Below are 17,912 nucleotides of genomic sequence, written 5' to 3'. Positions count from 1 at the left end.
CCGAAAAGAAGGGTGTTCATTGGTTAGTAACCTCTAGACCAGAGGTCCCCAAACTTTTTCGGTCAAGGGCCGGGTCAACATACTTCAGACTGCCGGCGGGCCGGAGCATACATTACATGCCTGGAGAACTCCCAGCAGCAGCCAATTAGTCGTGCGTCGCTCGAACGTCTTTGTGTACCAGACAGTGAAGCATAACCAGGTGACAACCTGCTGACCAATTGGACAGCAGTGTCACCTGATGCAGAATTGGATTGGTAGTTAGCGAATGACTACTAGCTGGCTTCTACAGTATGTGGATGGGTGGTGCCAGCACTGCTATTCTATATGTGAGAAGCTGATATTTAAAGGTACAGTGGGCTACATCTATAAGTTACACATTTTGTGTTTGGAGGGCCAGTGAAAAAGCCTCGGCGGGCTGCGTTCGGCCCGCGTGCCTTAGTTTGAGGACCACTGCTGTAGACAGTGATTTGTGAGTGTGTAGGGAGGATAAGTTCTGCTTCCTGTGTGGAATGGTACATCTATGAAAAGACCAAAGAGAAGAAGAGCGCATACTGTAACATGCGTATAAAAGTTGGGCTAGAACCCTATTTGGAAAGATCTCACCTATTAGGTGGTGCTGGAGTACCCAAACGGGCTGCCAGCAATCACACTTGTGTCCCACTTGAAGCGGAGTCCAGGCTTGTGGCAATGTCCAGAAGGGATGAACAAAGGAAAGGATAGCTTCAGTACCAGGTCTGACATCAGGAGCTGGACTTGCAGCAGTTACCCAGATGAAGAGCCAGAAGGTGTGGAAGCAGCTGGACAGCTGCGGTGATGGTAAGCACACAGTGATGTTTCTGAAGCTGAGCTTAGCCGCTTGGTTAGGCTCTAGCCCAACTTTTATACACACATTACACCACAAACATCCATACAATGTTCAGAGTACACTGTCCAAATGTCCGTACAATAGTTATCACCCTAAAAGGAAATCAGTCCTCTTTAGAATGTTCTGCTTAGATCATATGTGATCATTTTCTTCCTGTCTTCTTTAAACCCAGCTTTTCCCCAAATCGAACAAAAACAACATCATAGTGCAGACTGTTGTAACAGCGATGAAGGGGGCCATTCCCCAAGTGTAACCACCAGTGATTATTATCAGGTCACCTGCCTTCACCTTGTGCAGAGTCCAACACGTGACTCACAGACCGCAACTGTGCATTATCAACACCTAGACTTTCTGCTCACGGCAACCTTCCACTGTGTCTGCCGTGGATACCCTCAAAGCAATTCAGAGAGAGATTGTTGTGCAACACAACACTATCGGTATTGAGCATACATGCATTGCCAGAGCGACACTTAAAGAGAAACTCTGACCAAGAATTGAACTTTATCCCAATCAGTAGCTGATACCCCCTTTTACATGAAAAATCTATTCCTTTTCACAAACAGACCATCAGGGGGCGCTGTATGACTGCTTTTGTGGTGAAACCCCTCCCACAAGAAACTCTGAGGACCGTGGTACTCCCGGCAGTTTCCTGTCTGTGAACCTTGTTGCATTGTGGAAAATAGCTGTTTACAGCTGTTTCCAACTGCCAAGAAAGCATGCAGCAGCTACATCACCTGCCAACAATAAAAATGTCACCATGTAATAAATGTCAGAATGTAAATCAGGGATTTAAAAGCTTTTACAATGGGTAAAACACTGACTAAATCATTTATACATAATTATTGTAAAAATGAACTTTTTTTTTTTTTTATTATTTTTTTTATTACATTATTTTCACTGGAGTTCCTCTTTAACACATGCAGCATCTGTCACCAAAAATACAAATGCCACCAAAATGGCAAAAAAAAAATACAGGTGCCTGTCCACTCACCCTTAGACATGGCTGTCCTCTCTGACAGCTGTATTCGCTCTGGCACCTCTGTGTGTTTCTCCATCATCCTGGCTATGCACTTCCTGGATCAGCATGCCACTGCACCACACTCCAGAGTTCAGTTCTCCCCTCTCCAGACAACTCCGTGTTAACACCTGCTGGTCTCCAACACACCTCTTGGCGGCAAATACACTCCATTTTATCTAAGGATTAAGGAGTCTCAAATAGTGTAAACCCTTATTTTATTTGATAGAAAAAGGCAAGTACTAGTCACAATTTTAAAATTGTAAAAAGCTCTTAGTAAAATCAGAAGATGTCTTCTCAGCACATCACACTGGTCATGTCCTGCCTAGGCTCTGCCCAATGCAGCTCATCACCGACTTGTCAGGGGCCATGGAGATCTTATTGGAGCCTAATCACCTCTTTACTGTTAAAATGGACCTGTACTCAGAACTCCTCTCTGTGCTAAAAAGGTACACAACAGCATAATAAACTAAACAAAAAACATTTCTTTGTTATAGCTGATACAAATCCTAAAATAAATCTGCACTGTTTCTACTTCCTGATTCATGCAAGCAGACATATTGTTTACAGCCTGTGCTTTCAAATGAGCTTATCTGCCATAGGCAGTCATGTGACACAGGGGAGAGATCAAATTACAACTAGTGATTAAACACAAATGAGGGGGAATAAAACAAGTTAAACAAGTTAAACTCTTTAATTACATACAGGGTGCATTTCTGTTTCGTGTTCATGTTTTGCTTGTGTCCTGTGCAAGAGTTCAGGGCCACTTTAGCATGCTTTGCAACCTGTAAATATGTAAGTGGAACTGCCAAGAACAAACCTTTCTGTTCTACTCGGAGGGACTACTTTTAAGCCTCATCTACACGCGTAGATGAGGCTGCGATCCGGCGGCTCGATTAGCCGCCGGATCGCCTCTTCCGCGTACCCGCTCGCCGCGCGTGCGCCGCATTCGAGTCCCCGCCGGCGCCGCTTATCTTCCGCTCGATTCCCTGCCATTGTCCCCTCGCGGGGAGCGAGCAGGGAATCGGCGGAAGCAAGATCCGTCCTGTTGGATCTTATCAATCGAGCCGCATCAGCGGCTCGATTGATAAGGAGCATTGCGGCCGCATCTACGTGTGTAGATGCGGCTTTAGTCAGTCCTGGGCCTCCATTTGCGGTTTATCTGTCTTTTATTAGACCTATTCTCTATCATTTTCTACCTGGGTTATGTGGTGTTTTATTCATCATGTGATCCCAGGGACGGATGTAGACCAAGTTGCGCCTGGGGCAAGGTCAGGTTTTGGCACCTAAACTGCCATTCCTCATCCAAATTTTGATGCCTTTTTAACAATTCAGCAAACTGCGCCTGGGGCAAGAGACCCGTCTGCCCCCCCCCCCCCCCTAGATCCGTCCCTGTGTGATCCCCAAGGCAGCTAGGGGGGGGGGGGGGGGATTGGCAGAAAGAACACCACTTTCGGAGGGTGGGGAAGTACAGTGGATTTAATGCTTGTGATTGCAACTGGTTTTGATATTGTGAATGGAGTGGATCAATTAAGTGCACTCTTTTATTGCACTCAGAATAATGTAATAAATTTAAGTACAATGGTTCAGTCAAAATTGTACAGGTGATGGTCGCCTTCTTAATTAGACTTCAGCCCTTAAAATATGACCACCCTTCTATTTTGTGTAAAAACAGTAGGAACAGATTGAGTCTCAGTGGAAGGAGATTAGTAGACAAGACAAATAACACTTTTATTGCGCTTTTTCTCCTAGCGGACTCAAAGTGCTTGTGCTGCAGCCACTTGGCCCACTCAGTAGGCAGTAGCAGTGTTAGGGGCGTATGTGAGCCGAATGGCTGCTATGACTGTATCGTGCTAAGGAGCCTAGCCCAAGGACTCCTTACTGAACAGGTGCTTTATAATTTACCATTTGGAACTGAATTGGCTCCCCTGTGCAACTGCTCCGTTTTCGCTCTAGTTTTGTACAATCCTGTCTTGTTAAATCAGCTCTATTGTGTTAGGAACAGACGGTCTGCTCAGCTAATGAATACTGAGGATTATTTTATCCTTCAGCTGTTGGGAAATCCTTTGGCAAGATCACCCTGCTGTGGTTCCTAATTCTGTCACTGCCTGTAATATTTTGTTTTGTTATTTCCACTCTTATTCTGCACAGTTGGAAGAATGAGCATGCCTCATAACAGGCTAGGAAATTGAAGTGATACCCTTTTTTTTTTTTTTTTTTTTTTTTTTTGGTTGCACATAACAGAACTCATTTGGTGAGTTAATGCTAGCCGCATACATTTTTATTGTGGACATTTTGATGGCCCTTGCCATTAAATAAAATAATATATGTTTTTATTGTATGGGAGGGCTGGAAAACCTAGATCTATTTGAATAGAACAGATAACTTTCAAATAACTTTCAGTTGCAGTAACCCCCATACATGTGGCCAACACACAGAATTTGTTTGGAGTGGGTTGACCTTTGCTGTGTAACAAGGATGCTAAATTCTTATGCTTCCTGTTTCAAAGTCCTGTGTCATGTCTGTAATTTCAGCTCCTGCTAGATGGTGTGGGGATAGAGGGATTAGATAGAATATGCTGAAGATTATTTACACAATAGTAGTGATTTGGCGCTTTTCTGCCTTCCTTCCTAGGCAATGTATAAAACTAGGTCCTACATTAAAGGGACACTTAAGTCAAACTAAAAAAAATAAGTTTTACTCACATAGGGCTTCCAATAGCCCCCTGCAGCTGTCCGGTGCCATCGCCGTCTCCCTCCGATCCTCCTGGCCCCGCCGGCAGCCACTTCCTGTTTCGGTGACAGGAGCTGACAGGTTGGGGACGCGAGTGATTCTTCGCGTTCCCAGACACATTAGCGCCATCTATGCTGCTATATGGTATATGATATATGCTATTGTAATCAGGAACGCGAAGAATCACTTGCGTCCCCAGCCTGTCAGCTCCTGTCACCGAAACAGGAAGTGGCTGCCGGCGGGGCCAGGAGGATCGGAAGGAGACGGCGAGGGCACTGGACAGCTGCAGGGGGCTATTGGAAGCCCCAGGTGAGTAAAACTCATGTTTTTTGTTTGACTTAAGTGTCCCTTTAAGGGCTTGTAGCGCAGTGTGTCAATAGGTCTTTGGCACTTATTCACTGTTTTTATTGTACATATACTCTGAACTGTTAACATTCCTTTTGATATCGAGTTTATTATTTTTCTATTATTTTATAAAATACGACCGGCGTTGATGGCGGCTGCTGCTGCTGCTGATGATGATGATGATGATGATGAATGCTAACGTTCCGAAGTAAACAGGAGTGACTAACACACAAAGGAAGCCATAGACACAAACAATCTTTCAAAATATGACATTGTTCACTTTGCCACTCTGTATGCATATGCTGTAAGCTATGACGCACTAACCTTTCTGCGTGTTCTCAGCTTCTAAATTTAGCTGATGCTTTGAGATCACTGTATAACAAAGCGAAGGGTTGAAAATCAACAATCTTCCACCACCACAAACATATGCAGAGCTAATGTACTCTGGTGTAACACAACTGATATAATTAGGTCTCAGAATATTATGTAACTCTTCATATTGTGCTGGAGGTGGTTCTTGTCATAGAAATCTTTATATGGATGTGCAGTGCTGAATAGTCAATTATAATTTTTTTTTTTAATATAAAACAAATATGCAGATTAGGCATTCTGACATTTCTGATACAAATGACATTTTCATTGCGCTTTTCTCCTGGCGTAGTCAAAGCGCTTAATCTGCAGCCACTAGGATGCACTCAGTCGGCAGTAGCAGTGCTAGGGAGTCTAGCCCAAGGTCTCCTACTGTATAGATGCTGGCTTACTGAACAGTAAGAACCAAGATTAGATTTGAACCCAGGTCTCCTGTGTCAGAGGCAGAGCTCTTAACATTTAAAATATCCATCCACTATGCAGATTTAATACAACTTGAGTCAGTCAAATTTGCCAGCTGCTGGTTTTGTTTCGATTTGACTCAGTTCCAAGCTGCATGCCATTGGCTTTAAAATTGCATGCAATCTTTTAAATATTAGCATCTCCTTGACATATCTGCTGGTTGTTGCAGGTGTGGTGAAAAAACACACTGGTTTGAACTTTTCAGCACTAAAGGGTTATCAGCAGTGTTTTCACAGTCGAAGGGTCATTACTTCTGTATGTTTTGCAGCTATATGAAAAAGGTTTTACACCCTACTGTCATGGCTGCTATTTAAAATTCAGAGCTCAGTGGCAGGTGGGGGGAGCAGTGATGGAGGGGGGAGCCGCGGCCACATTGGGACTCAGCCGCAGGAGGGGAACCCCACTTCTCCCTCCCTCTCCCTGGGGCCCCCCCTCCGTGCTCACCCCCTCCTTGGTACGCAGAAATAGCGCAGCAGAAGACTGTAAGGACAGCTCACCTCCCTCCCCGCTCCAGAGCGCCGATCGCTTGCTAGTTGCTGCTGGTCTCCTGTCCGCTTATCTGCTTATACTCACTCTACTTCCTCCTAATCAGGAAGTAGAGTGAGTATAAGCAGATATGCGGCCTGGAGACCAACTGCAACTAGCAAGCGATCGGCGCCTCTTTGTATGTTCGCCCCGAATATGGTGGGGGTGGAGTATAATAGAGAACACTGTAAGAGGGGGGTACTAAAATGAAGAAGCACTAAATTGATAGAATAGGGAGGCAGTTTAAAGGATACCCGAACTGAAATGTGACATAATGAGATAGACATGTGTATGTACAGTGCCTAGCATACAAATAACTATGCTGTGTTCCTTTTTTTCTTTCTCTGCCTGAAAGAGTTAAATATCAGGTATGTAAGTGGCTGACTCAGTCCTGACTCAGACAGGAAGTGACTACAGTGTGACCCTCACTGATGAGAAATTCCCCTTTTTTACCTCTTTCTTGCTCTCTGAAGCCATTTTCTGCCAGGAAAGTGTTTTATAGTTGGAATTTCTTATCAGTGAGGGTCACACTGTAGTCACTTCCTGTCTGAGTCAGGACTGAGTCAGCCACTTGCATACCTTATATTTAACTCTTTCATGAAGAGAAAGAGAAAAAGGAACACAGCCTAGTTATTTGTGTGCTAGGCACTGTACATACACATGTCTATCTTATTATGGCAAATTTCAGTTTGGGTATCCTTTAAAGAGCTGCAACCTAATAAGGGGTAGTGTAATAAAGAGTACTGCTATAGAAGAGCACTATAATTGTGGGGGTGTATAGCAAGAAACACTAAAATGCACTAGTATAAGAAACACTGTAAGGAAGAAACATGGAATGGGAGCTAAACAACAAGGCTGTTATGATGCACAACCACACATACCTTGGGCCATATGCAATTATTTTTTTCTTCTTCATTTTTTCCTACGTGATATTTTAATACCTTGTCATTTAATGCCCTTTAAACCACCAGCAACCAAGACAATACTGAAAATATATTTGGTAGTACTTTTTCACCGTTTTTTAGGGTACTTTTTAAAGTGTTGAAACGTTATTTTAAATAGATGAAAATGATCTCCTAGGAGATAGCTTAGTTGAAAAAGTTAATTGCATTCTAACAATGATGTGAAGTGTTCCCGAGGGTAGAAAGGCTGCTCTACTATGTACAGTATATTTCCTAGTAAGTCACTTTGTAGTAGAGTACCATCAGCCTCGCACATTTACAATGAATTCTACAGCTGGCTAGAATTCCTGGCTCTTCTTGAACTGGGGATTAGAGTCGCTGTTTGCAGCCTCTGGGATATTCATACAATTTTAATAGTGCTTATGCCTATCAGATAAAAGCAAAGTATTCTTAGATGTTTGATATCATTTGCAAACAAATGAACAACATTTCCTGTAGTACAGCATGCTTTATATGCTTTGCGTAGGCTATGGCTTACAAAGAGAACAAAGGAGACCTTGCAGATTGTACTAAATTGTAGGAATATGCATGGGGAAAGATCAAAAATGTATTCAACTGAAAATGTCATTTCATCATTGCTACTGCTTTCATGCAGCAACACCCCTGACAATATGTATCCCATTACTCTGCCTACAGTCAAATGAGGCATTCTCCTTGTTTAAAAAACCTAGCATTCTACGGTTCAGTGTTATTAATGCAGTTTGTGTTTGAGAGTCACAAAGTATGTCCTTGTTTTAGATCTCTCCTGAAACTCCATCCTCCACTTTTCCACCCTCAGATTATGAAACTGCCTAAAATAGACAATGGATATATTTTACTGTTGCTAGCTACTTGTGCAGTAGGTCTGTGTCTGAAATGTATGTGCTGTAAAAATGTATGTTCTGTTTCAGGAGACAAATTTTTTTAATCAAATATGTAAAATATGTGTATACTGTATAGACAGACGCCTCAGTGTAGTGCTGTCATGCGTGGTATTGGATATGTGGTGTTTTATGTCTATTATATGATGTTTATGCTACTTCTAATAAGAGAGTGTGAAAAATTATGATGGAGGGCAAAAACATAATCTACTGAGATCCTCATCAGTACATAGTTAACACAATGGGCTCGATTCACAAAGCGGTGCTAACCCAGTTAGAGACTTTAGGTGTGATAACCATTGCACCACGCTGGTGAAAAGCCAGTTTAGGCGTGATAAGATAAGTTTAGATCGCGTGCAAAGTCCCGCACGCAAAGCAACGCCATTAAACTCTATGCGAAGTGCACCAGACTTTGCTAGTGCAAAACTTTTGATCAGCTGTGCACTGCGGTGCTAACCCAGTTGGTGCTATAGTTATCACGCCTAAACTTATCACGCCTAAACTGAGTTTAGGCGTGATAAAGGGCTTTTCACCAGCCTAGCACCGCTTTGTGAATCAAGTCCAATGTATGAACAATGTTGTGTGAGTTGCTCTTTACCTTACAAACCCATCAGGATTATGTAAGAATTGCCAATGCTTTCACAGCCAAGTACCCAGATTTGCTGCTTTTTTTATAGGATAACGATATAATCTCCCTCTCCTCCCACCTCCCCACCCTCACATGCCCCAATGAAGCAGCTGCACAATATAATCTATTCCTTTCATCTGCTTTAGATGAGGCTGTCCCCTTAATCTTCTGCCCTAACAAGCCCCCCAACCCTGGCACACATGTAACCTCTGAAAAGTAACTCGAGCATCTGAATGGAAATGGAGGAAATTACGTCTCAATCCCGATTTCCTAGATTACAAGGCCAAGCTGCAACTCTTCCACACTGCCCTCTCTGAAGCCAAACGGATAACAAATGTTACTTTGCAGCCATGATCGGAACCCAAGCTTCCAACCCTTAATTCCCTACTCAACTCAGATTTACCCCCATACCCCTGATCTCTCCTCCACCACCATGGACAAGGTCTCATCATGCCTTTCAACTATTTCCTCCTGGATGTTAAGCTAGGTTGCTAAAGCTTAACCTAATCTCCGGCTTGATTACTGCAACACTCTTCTGTCTGGACTCCCCTCGAGCCGCATTGCCCCCCTTCAATCAGTTATGAATGTGGCTGCCAGATTCATCCATTCTTCTCACCGCTATGCATCTACATGCCCCCTTTGTAAATCCGAGCACTGGCTTCCTATCAGATTCAGGATACATTTTAAGATTCTATGCTTGGCCTATATATCTGTGCACAAAACCTGCCCTACCTACAGATCGGAGCTTGTTCACATGTATATACCAAGCCATCCCCTTCGGTCCTTCAAAGACCTTCACCTAGCTTCCCCACATTTCCCCCATGCACGCCTGCAGGATTTCTCAAGAGCCACCCCAACTCTCTGGAGCTTCTTTCCACTACCCATCAGACTTGCCCCCTCCTATAACACATTCAAGCAAGCCGTTAAAACCCACCTGTTTAACATGGCCTACCCACCCTCTACCACACAGTAACTTTCTACTGGTTAATAATTTTACAACCCTACCTACTGTGTCCACCTCTCCTTAGATAGTAATCCTTTAGCAGAGTCCTTCCTTCCCTATTATATTCTACATGAGCTTGTGCCCTATTATTGAGCTCCTTTCCTATGACCGCCTTGTACTTCTATTACTAGGCCTCCCTAACCAGCCCAAAATCGCATGCTCATACCATATATTTAATGCACTATATAGGCACTTTTCTTTTCTACATATTTTTTTGCAGTGCACCTGGAACCTCCCAGTGAAGAAGCTGCATTATAGTGCACACAAAAGGCCATCATCAAGGAATCTTCCGGTCATTGTCAACCTGTCCCACTAACAGCAGCACAGGATATTTTCACCTTGTCCTCCTTAATCAAGCATTAAAGCAGAGCTTCAATGCAGAACCTATCATAAAATCAGTAAAGTCTGCAATAGCAGACATGGCAGTTATCATTCTGGTGGTACCCCTTAAAACAGGATTGTCAGCCATAAAATCAAATTCCATTTACCCACTGCTGTGTGTTTATTATGCAGCCTGCAACCTGACCCTGCATTACAAGCACTCCAATCTAATCAGAAATGTTTCTGCTGTAATAATTCTTATCTCAATCAGCCTGGCTCTATTTGCTACATTGCTGACGAGAAGGAAGCTTGTCATCACTCTCCCACATTCCTGCTCCTCACTGATTGGCTGAGGGCAGTTCAGTGTGAAGTTGCTGTAATATGATCTATGCTGTGCTCACGTGTTTATAAAGCAAGCTAGATATGACAGTGCAGTTTCTAGGAGAAGAAAAAGTAAGGTAGGAAATGACATCAGGATTGGCTTCAGTCAGAGGGGATAAAAATGGAAAATGCCAAGAACAGTTTACTTTTTATTTACTGTATAAAATTCACTAAAATCACCATGTGGACAGTACAATACATGTGTTGTGTAAGTAGAGCAAGTATTTATGTGTTTGTTTTTTTTCTGGGGTAGCATGGCTGTTCCTCCTGCTTTAACATTATTAAGGTGTAGTTGGACAGGGGTAGTCCGAGGCACTGATTGCACCACCCACATTAAGGACTGCTGATAACTTTTAAATGACAGCATCCAGAGTAATAAGAGTCCTTTTTCAGTAAAATGTAAGATTTTTAGTTTTTTTTTTAATTTTCTCCTGATTTGTTTTTTAACCAGTTCGGCCTATCTGGACGAGTTTCCTCGTCCAGATAGGCACTGCTGTTTTCCCTGCTTGGTGCGCGCGATCGCGCCCGCGCGCGCACCCGCCGCCCGCCGCTAGCCCCCCGATCAGTGAATGGGAATATAATTCCCATTCACCGATCTAGCTTCCCCGCAGAAATACCGACGCTTTCTCTCCAGAGAGCGCGGTATTTCTGCCCCCAGGAAACTTTTAGCCAGCATTTTAGTTCCTGGATGCGAGATCGTTCGCATCCAGGACTTTTTTCACTGTGGCCATCTTGTGGCCAAATAGTAAGCTGCACCCACATACATTTTTGATTAAAAAAAAATATAATTTTACATTTAAAATTAGCAGTTTCCCTCCCACACCAAAAATTACCCACATACACTTTTTTTATTTAAAAAAAAAAATACAATTAAAAAAACAAAACAAAAACAACATAGTTACCCAAGGGTCTGAACTTTTTAATTATGCATGTCAAGAGAATATGTTATTATATTATTTAAAATTATAAGCTTATAAATAGGGATGGTCGCAAATTGAAAAAATGCACCTTTATTTCTAAATGAAATATCGGCACCATAAATTGTGATAGGGACATTGTTTAAATGGTGTAAGAACCGGGACATATGGGCAAATAAAATACATGTGTTTTAATTACGGTAGCGTATATTAATTTCAAACTATAATGGCCAAAAACTGAGAAATAATGAATTTTTTCCGTTTTTTTCTTATTCTTCCTGTTAAAATGCATTTACAGTAAAGTGGCTCTTAGCAAAATGTACCCCTCAAAGAAAGCCTAATTGGTGGCGGAAAAAAACAAGATATAGATCAATTCATTGTGATAAGTAGCAATAAAGTTATAGGCGAATGAATGGGAGGTGAACGTTGCTCGGATGCATGAGATTTTCGGCACTGCGGCGCTGAACCAGTTAATGTTATTTTAATTATTAACGCTTTAGTTCTGCTTCACAAACTACTGCTACCCTACACTTGAGTTGGTTTTGAAAATAAGCTGATATACAGGGTTTCCTGCAGCATAAGTCTGGCACAATGTAAACACATTTTAGTTAATTGGTTATGTTGGTTGCCAAGATTTGTATGGCAAGGACAAAAGTTGGGACAGTTTTTTGATAAAGCATAGGAGGAAGTTGGATTTATAAAGACTATTAAGAAAAGTACTTTTTTCCCCTTTTACAGTTTACTTTTAAGTTATTCTCTGTTGGCAACATCCCTTCTCCTTTAGTCTCCTCTGGATGTTTTGCTATGCCAGAACTGGAAGTAAATGAGAGGCGAGCCTCTTGGCATCCACTACATTCTGGCGTGTTATTGGCTCCTCTAGGGTGGATATAGGCACTGCACTTTTGGCAAGTGTTGTCCCCTGCCTAAAGGTCCAACATAGCGGATCTTTAGTGACATCATTTGCCTGTGCATCCTCCAAGGACGTTGTTTTCTCATACATACCAACCTCTGGAACCCTGTCTGTTGTGCATTGCTACACCTTTCCATTCTACAGTAGTGCAATTTTCTGTCACATTGACTATCATATTGATTATTTCCAACAGGTCCGTTCTATACAAAATTGATCAGAAAAAGGATCGTAAATCGTATCGGACCTGTTAGAAATAATCAGTTTGGCTGTTAATCTGATGGAGAATTACTTTGTGTGTACTAGGCATTACAGACATGTCCCCCACCTGAACACTTTCATATACCCTGAAAAATACTATCATTGAAAGTTCATGTTACTGATCTGTGTAACCTTACATGACGATATAGTAATAGCTCATTGCTTTGGTTGTACAGTGCCAGTGTATGCAGTCATGATGCATTGACAGATAGCACACTCTGATCCTCTTATTGCAGTATGTATGCTGCTGGAGGTGATGCTAGGTCTGCAGCGCACATAAACGACAACAATAGATTTTTTTTTTTCCCCTCTGGCGTCAATGTAACCTGAAAATACAATTGCTGACACACTTGTCGTCATTCATAATTAATAGAATAGATCGTGCCACTGAGCTGTGTAGGCAGATTAGCCTATACAAGGTTTATTGCAAGGACACATACACTTTAGCTTTCCTATTGTTAATCTGTCTGAGCACTATAGTAGGTCAGTAGATTTAAAGCACAAGACCAGATCAAACCTGTTTTCATTGTGAAGATACATGTAGTATAGATGAGATCGGAAGGGATGAGAAATGTAGTTCTTGAATATCTGCATAAGCGGCCTACATACAGTAGATGAAAATCAGATTGTAGATGTTCAATTCAACTGCTGGAAGGACATGTGGCAGTACACTTCAACTACTAGAAGGTTGTTGTTTTTCAGAAAGAGATGATATTAAAAACCTATAAGCTCAGATCTTCATCTTCAGAGGTTCATCTCCTGTAACTATAGAAAGGGGGGTAACTATTCTCACTGCTTGGAGATTGTATGTCCTCCTAGTGTATGTGTGGCTTTCCTTCTGTGTTCTCTAGGCCATTCTAACACAACACAACACAACACAACATGAATACACTGTACAATTGTTTTGCCCAATTAGACATTCAAGAAGACAAAAACTCATAATAAATCCTAAATTGAAGTGGATCTAAGTATTTATGATCGTAATTCTGATCAAAACCCTGAACCACATTGTTGTTTTTTTTAGTCGGTCGATCGTAATGCCGATCATAGTATCGATCATAATTGCAATTGAAAGCAAAATTGTATAGTGTATGGCCAGTAGGGATGGGTTTTGGAGTCCAGAAGGACTCAAATTTGGAATTCAAATGAAGTATAATTACTTCAGGTGTGACCACAGGCAGCAGGGAGTTAACTTACCCAGAAGTCTACGGGGACGTCTGCGTTCCATTATTTCCGTAATGAAAGTCGTGTTCCATGACTCACTATCGTGCTTCCTCTTTCAAGCCGAAAGGAGAAAGCGCCATTGTGAGTCATGGAACACGGCTTTCATTGCGCCTATGACGCATAATGGAACACACAAGTTCCCAAAGTCTTCTGGGTAAGTTAACCCCCCGCTGCCTGTGGTCACACCTGAAGTAATTATACTTCATTTGAATTCCGAATTCGAGTCCTTCTGGACTCGAAAGCCCATCCTTGCCCCTGACATTGCCTAAAAGATCTAGCATGCCAGACCTATAGTGATGCCCAACTAACCCCCGAGTGCACTGTTATCCTACTCGCCCTACCCTCTGGAAGCTGTTCCGCCGTGCATCAGCCCTCCTCCACGCTCCACAGTAAAAGACATATAGTTTGTCTCTACGCTACTGACATATGTCTATACAGAACTCGGTCCCAAACTGTTATCAGAGATTCCTTTCTGATCCCAGCGGGAGATAGTCCTCATACGTGTGTATGCAGCTATAGGACTACTATGATAGCTTTTCCCTTATCCTCAAGCTTATCTATTCTGACTGAAGTCTGGAAAATATCCCTATTGTTGGCAGAGTTTGCTTGTCTGCAATGCCTGCCAGTTGACCCAACTTTTAGTTAACATAACTAACATTTGTGCACAACATATAATACTTTTTCCAAACATATTATACTAAGCAAGAACTGTCATTCTTTCTAAAAATAAATAATTGTGCTACTTTTTGGTTAAACAGTTATTTAGTTTCTAGTGTCCATCCTATGGTTGGCACGGGTTCATTCTTGGTGAATACTCCTGCACCAAATAAAGATGAGGACTTTAACCCTTACTCCTTTGAAAACAAGCAAAAAACAAAGTTGCACCTCTGGCCTAGCTTTACTGACACCTGCTGCACTGAGTCTGACTATATGTTGAATGCAGTCTTTGTCTACTGGCCCTCATTCCCTTAGCCTAGTTTTCTGCTTCTTTGCCTGCTGTGACAGCTGCTAGTCTTCATCAGTGCTACTGTCATGGATGGTGATGTCAGTCTAAACCTGCAACTTTTGACTCCGATAAAGATCCTGACATCAGACGAACATAGGCAAAAGCTGCATCTGACTACTTTTGACAAAGTTTTGTTGTTCTTTTTGGTCTTCAGGAAAACAACCTTTTTTCCCTCCTTTTACTCCAACAGTTCTGCATAGTCCTAAAAGTTCAAGGGAAGTGCTGTAGGTCTGAGAGTGTTATGGGGAAGGAGGGGGAGGGGAGGTCTCCTCAGAGGATGTCATTGGTTGGATAGAGTAGGTGATGCGACTTGTTTTCTCTTTGCTAACTGCTTTCTGCTAATAAGATGACTGAGTAAGATTGTCTTGCCAATGTCTGCAACTGCATGTGCCTCCCTAAAGTGCAAAGAAATGGAGAGCAGTCCCTTGGCATGTGGCATGTCTCTGTGTCACCATCACTTGCATCTGCTGCACTTTGAGGAGGAGTTCATTGGCGTGCAACTTACTCCCTTCCAATACTAGCAGCTATTTTTTATTTGCCTCCTGTCTCTGATTATTTTATATGCAAGTTTATGTACATTTTATTGTAGAGGAATAATAGTGGCAGCAGGATACAAATGTCCGTGTGCTTGGTACACAGTTTGAATACATTTTTACATTATACATTAAAAACAAGAACATTGTCTGAAAATCAGATTATTTTAGTATCTCACTGTAGATACAACAGACATTCAGAGGTGCTCCAATATACATCACTGTTGATCACAATTGGTAAATGTGTAAGAAGAACCAAAAAAAAGGAGCTGCTTAAATCAATGAAGAATAACATTCACTATCCCACTGCAGTGCAGATAAAAAAACAAAAACAGCTGGTTGACTGTGTGGCAAATAGAGCAGTACAGACTACAAATGCATTGGTCACTATGTACAAACTGTAGAAATATGTAAATGTCTTGTTGGGGGGGGGGGGGGGGGTAGAGTTGATGCTAATTTTGTGACTACTAGTATGTGTTTGAAAAGTAGCCTGTTCTTATTATTTTCTTTTCTTTTTATTTGCAGTCATTTCAAGGTAGTCAAGGTCGAGCTTATCTATTTAATTCTGTGTAAGTACTATTTCTGTAGATTTTTTTTCTTATGCTATTTCTAGTGTATCAAATTAAATGAACTGGACTTGCATGTTTTGTTTATAAAGTATATGTTTGCTGGAAATAATATTGGTTTTCAAAGCAGAGCAGAAAAATCCCTTTCTCTGTTTTGCATGTATGGCATTGTAGGTCATTTGGTCGATAATAAGCTGATGACATAAAGAAGCTATCGCTAAAACGAGAAGATTCTGTTCTAAAATGATAACAGTTTACTCCGAGGCACAGTTTATTTATTTTTACCATGAAATCCTTCTGACATTACTTGGCACAGCACATACACTTAATCGGCCTGAGTCACTCAGAGGAATAACCCATTGAACACTGCATGCTCTCTGTAAAACACACAAGGCCCTTGGGTTTCAGAGGAAAGTTATTTTGTTGTTCAAAGGAAAAAAATGTCTCCTGTTTTTCATAACATTCTCTTTATTGAGCACTGTACTTGGGTTGAGTGGATTGGGCTAACAGGCCTCACTGTTAATCTTGGTTCTGTTGGTATTTCTCTTTTTTGGGTAAGACCAGCCACACAGGCAGTGCAGTCCTTCATTATTGGTAAACCCATTGTCCTTAAAGTGTACCTGAGGCAGTATTAAAAAAAAAATAGATCCATACATAAAAAGAGGGAAGCATCTGGATCCTGCCCAGGCCACCACCGTTGCAGCATGCGGTCACCCAGACCATATCCGACAAGAGCTTGTCAAATATGTTACATGGCCATGCTCCCTTTATGCATATAGCACCTGTGTAAGTACAGCCGTGCCTGCACAGTAAGCAGCTGCTGCACAGGTGCGGCCATGCTCGGGCGTTGCACAGGAAAGCTGCGCTTGTGCATGAGGAGTGCAGATGCTATCTTCAAGAGGGTCGTGGGCAGTGGTGATGATCTGGAGGAGAATGCGGGAATCCTCAGGTTCTCTTTAAAGTGGACCTGAACTCAGAACGTCCTCTGTGCTCTAAAAGATAAACCGCATAATAACCTTTAAAGAAAAACATTTCTTTGTTACAGCTGATACAAATCCTAAAATATAGCTGCATTGTTTCTACTTCCTGATCATGGAAGCGGACTATTGTTATCATCCTGTGCTTTCAAATAAGCTTATCTGCCGTGGCAGTCATGTGACACAGAGGAGAGATCAAATTACAACATGTGATTAAACACAAATGAGGGGAAATGAAACAGTCTAAACTATCTCAAGACATACAGGGTACTTTTCTCTAGGTTTTCCTTCTGTCCTGTGCAAGAGTTCAAGTCTACTTTAACAAACCTAGTAGCACCTCTTGCCCAATTATTTTTTAAATTCAAGTTTGTAGGGAAAATAATAGGCTTCTCATTTGTAATACATAATAATAAAAAAGCAAAATGGACCAGATGAAAAGCCAATATTCTCTTTTTTAATTAAAACAAATCTATTTATAATCTAAAATTTATAATAGCAGAGCTTATCAAATCCTTGATGTTCATTTAGTAAACTCAGTAATTATTTACAATATGCTAAATTAACCACCAGCTATTAGCTTCTCTTGGCTGTTGGCATACAATGGGAAAAATTGCATATAATGCCAATTTTCATGTGCGGAACTTATGATGCCACTAGGCAGAACATATAAATTAGGGCCATTGCAAACATTTGCATAAAACCACTTGTAAGATACCATGCATTTTTTTTCTGATGTGAAAACGCAACCCTACAGAGGAAACTTATTGGTGGAGGATCAACACAGCAGTCGGGGAAAGTACTGACCTTCCCTTTCCCAGATACAGGTGTCCATCCTTTAGATCAGGTGTCTTTGTTGCTACACTGGTTGTAGATGTTAAGACCATAATTTCCACACTAGTTATATGACCCTAGCAAGATAGTCTCCCAGGCTCTGAGGGGGTCACCAAGGGGAGGGATGTGAGCATAGGGGGTCTCAACTAAAGTTTTTTGCTGAGGGCCCCATATTTCGTAGTTTTGCTTCTGTCTGTACAATCAGAAAGTGTTTTAGCTTT

At 41.8% G+C, this 17,912-nt stretch overlaps 1 protein-coding gene across 1 annotated transcript in view; it reads left to right on the top strand.

Moving 5' to 3' along the window:
* Positions 1-17,912, top strand: part of YPEL2 (yippee like 2) — a 101,116-nt gene that overhangs the window by 59,001 nt on the left and 24,203 nt on the right. Inside the window, exon 3 of the mRNA XM_068268773.1 lies at positions 15,843-15,886. Within this exon, the coding sequence (XP_068124874.1) occupies positions 15,843-15,886 (44 nt within the window). The remainder of the gene's footprint in view (positions 1-15,842; positions 15,887-17,912) is intronic.

The sequence above is a fragment of the Hyperolius riggenbachi genome, chromosome 2, assembly GCF_040937935.1.
Source record: "Hyperolius riggenbachi isolate aHypRig1 chromosome 2, aHypRig1.pri, whole genome shotgun sequence".
In the NCBI taxonomy this organism is placed as follows: domain Eukaryota; kingdom Metazoa; phylum Chordata; class Amphibia; order Anura; family Hyperoliidae; genus Hyperolius; species Hyperolius riggenbachi.
Note: the sequence above shows the minus strand (reverse complement) of the source record. Positions and strands in the feature narration are given on the sequence as shown.